Source organism: Euphorbia lathyris, chromosome 10 (genome assembly GCF_963576675.1).
Source record: "Euphorbia lathyris chromosome 10, ddEupLath1.1, whole genome shotgun sequence".
Lineage (NCBI taxonomy): Eukaryota > Viridiplantae > Streptophyta > Magnoliopsida > Malpighiales > Euphorbiaceae > Euphorbia > Euphorbia lathyris.
In genome coordinates this window covers 21736902-21739807 of record NC_088919.1, presented here as the reverse complement: position 1 = coordinate 21739807, position 2906 = coordinate 21736902, and the positions used below count along the sequence as shown (strand labels likewise).

Sequence of the window (2906 nt, the reverse complement as noted above, 5' to 3'; positions counted from 1 at the left end):
CTATTAGCAATTAGTTAAGTTTACAAAATCAGCTAACAACTATTTACCAAACAGAACCTAAGATTTTTATGCTCTTATCATTTCCTCGCAATCTAAATTCTTCATTATATTATAGGATAATGTGTAAAAATACCTAACCTTTACCACCATGAGCAATTTTTCCCCTAACGTCTAAAATGGTGCAATTTTACTTTTAACATTAAAAATCAATAGCAATTTTACTTCTAATGTTGTCAAGTTTGGACAATTTTATAAATAATTCATCAAATTGTCTTCTCGGTCATGAATCTTGTCACCTACATTTCACATTTAAATCATTTTATCACTTATTAATGACAGATCATGAACATATAATTAAAAAAAAAAAAAAATCAATCTTGTAAAATACAATTATAATTGTCAATCTAGCCTTAGATTAAGACGCATTGTAAAGGGGAAGTCATTATTGAAAGGAGCACGGGAATATGCTAAAAAACAAAGGGAGGAAATGTTTGGCATCCAAAAATTTCAAATTTAAGTCAGAACCGCCTAAAATTTTCAAACAACCAACTTTTCTTGTGTAAATGGAAATAATTGATTCCAAATTTAACTCAAATCTTGTCTATTCTGCCCAATAAATTATTCAGGGAAAAAAGAAAATAAGCATGCTATCCGAAAGGTAACATGCTGGGCATATGCTACACAGTAATAACTGTAAAGTCCTAACTTTAAATCATATAAAAAAAAAAAAGGCTAATCTAATCTAGTGGCATTTCAACAAATAATTTTAACCAACCAACAACCCATCAAAACAAAGATACCCATTTTCCAAATTGAAGTAACATGGAGAGAAAAAGCTAAAGTTAAAGAGATCAGAATCAGTTCATTTTTTCTTGCTTTCCTCCATTCTTTCTTTTGGATTTTATCAAAGAGAGACCTTAAGAAAATAAAAAGGGGGTTAAAGCCCTAAAGAGGCACATCAGAGCACAGCCGCTAATTAATTTACAAAGCAAGAAACAGTTACACCAACCCTTCCTCTATCCCCCAACATTACATCACTCTCACAAGATTAACATTAACAATAGCCTACACAACATTCATTAATTTAATTTAAACAAACCTAAAAATACAACATGTTCAAACCTACAACATCAATTAGTAGAGAGTACTAATTAATTAACACACCTAATTAATTATAAAAGAAAAAATTAAAATTAAAAAAAAAAAAAAAAAAACTCTCTTGTTTCTCTCTCTAATATTCTGGCCTTCAACCTGCTACTGGAGCCACCGCCTTCACCTTGGGCGGCCTACCTCTTCCTTTCTTCACCACTCCTTCCTCAGCCGGAGCAGCAGCAGTTGGAACAGGCCCGGCTACTGTCTTCGCCATCTTAGGTGGACGTCCACGTGACCTTCCGCTTCCCGCTGGATTTTTCTGGTGCGACGGAGATGAAGGGGCGAAAGGATCCCTTGGCTTGGGCGGGCGTCCCCGTGGCCTCGGAGATGAAACGGCAGTCCCGGCAGGGACTGGGACCGCCTCCGTTTTAGGCTTAGGTGGACGGCCGCGGCTTCTTTTTGGCGGGGGGTTAGAGTTGGGCTTCATGTAGTTGTTCTTGAGAAAAATAAGGTCACCGGTTTGCTTCATCTTGTTGAGATGGTAAGAGAGCAGTGCTGAGTGAGACGGCGGCAGATCAGGGTTAGTAGCCTCGATTTGTTTCCAAATAGCTGACTTGTTTGAGCCTTCCTTCTCATTCAAAGTCTCAATCGCATCCATAATCATCTAGAAAATCAAAGCAAAATGCACATTTCAGAAACCCTAAAAACATAATTAAATCAGAAAAGACAAAAAAGACACTGTTTGAACTTAAAATTCAGTTGTACCTCAGGATAGTGAGGAATGTTGGGGTCTTGGGGCTCGTGTTCAGGGAAATTAGTGGAATCTTCAAGAGTAGCCATGGATGTTGAAAATTGATAGAGCTAATGTTGAAGAAGAAGTGAGGAAATGAACTGTTTGGTATGGTAAGAACAGAGAGGGGTAAAGAGGGGGTTTTTGTGGAGGATCGGATCGAAAGGAAAAGCAAAAGGAGATGAGATTAGAAGCGAATCAACGGCTAGGGGATAGTAGTTCAGGGAGAGGATCCAACGGCTTATAATTGCTACTAATTTCATCACAAGGATAGATGACATGGCAAAGATGTTAGAGATTTGTGACTATATTACCCCTCACATTTGAATTCTTTGTTTCCCCTGTGATGATGGCTTGGTTTGAGAACATTTGTGGATATTTTGGGCTGTGTTTGTCTCTCTAGTAACGTAAAAGGTGGGCCAATAAGAGAACGCCACGAAATAACACCCATGTGAGATTGAATTGATGTGATATACTACAATAAATAAGGTGATCATCCAAGTGCTCAAAGTAGGACCCACGTTGGGGGTTGATTGTGTGCAATAACGTTGTACCGAGATGATGTATTGTATAGGCAAGGCATAGAGGGAAGGGATGGATGGGGTCAAGTTGGGTTGGGCCTAGCAGCAGGATGCAGAGAAAAGGAGAAAAATGGAGGGGAATGAATGAGAGGAACCCTACCATCTACATAATCATAAGCTATTGAGTTGAGTTAGGTCACCAACCATAATTTCTTTTTTTTTTTTTTTAATTTGGAAAAATTACAAAAAATTATGTCAAATATCATTTACCCAACCTACTACATATCTAAACTATTTTTTATGTGGCTTTCTCAAAATACCCTTAATATATATAACACTTAGAAATTTTTTAATCTTTCTTCTTTCTCCCTTCCGTCTAATTTCACATATTTCACAATATGCGAAGTCTGCAAAGACAATACTAATTCGCAGAATAACTTTTATTTTCGCAGATTTTGCAATATACGAAGTAAAAGACGTACTTTTAAGTAGTATTATCTTCG

General features: G+C 36.9%; 1 protein-coding gene across 1 annotated transcript; it reads right to left on the bottom strand.

Moving 5' to 3' along the window:
* Positions 1-958: 958 nt before the first annotated feature.
* On the bottom strand, positions 959-2049 carry LOC136207940 (HMG-Y-related protein A-like). The gene is made up of 2 exons (XM_065998792.1): positions 1858-2049; positions 959-1756 (listed from the first exon to the last, which is right to left on the bottom strand). Exons 1-2 carry the CDS (start codon positions 1930-1932, stop codon positions 1247-1249), a joined length of 585 nt encoding a protein of 194 aa, XP_065854864.1. The 5' UTR covers positions 1933-2049; the 3' UTR covers positions 959-1246.
* Between the last annotated feature and the right edge of the window lie 857 nt (positions 2050-2906).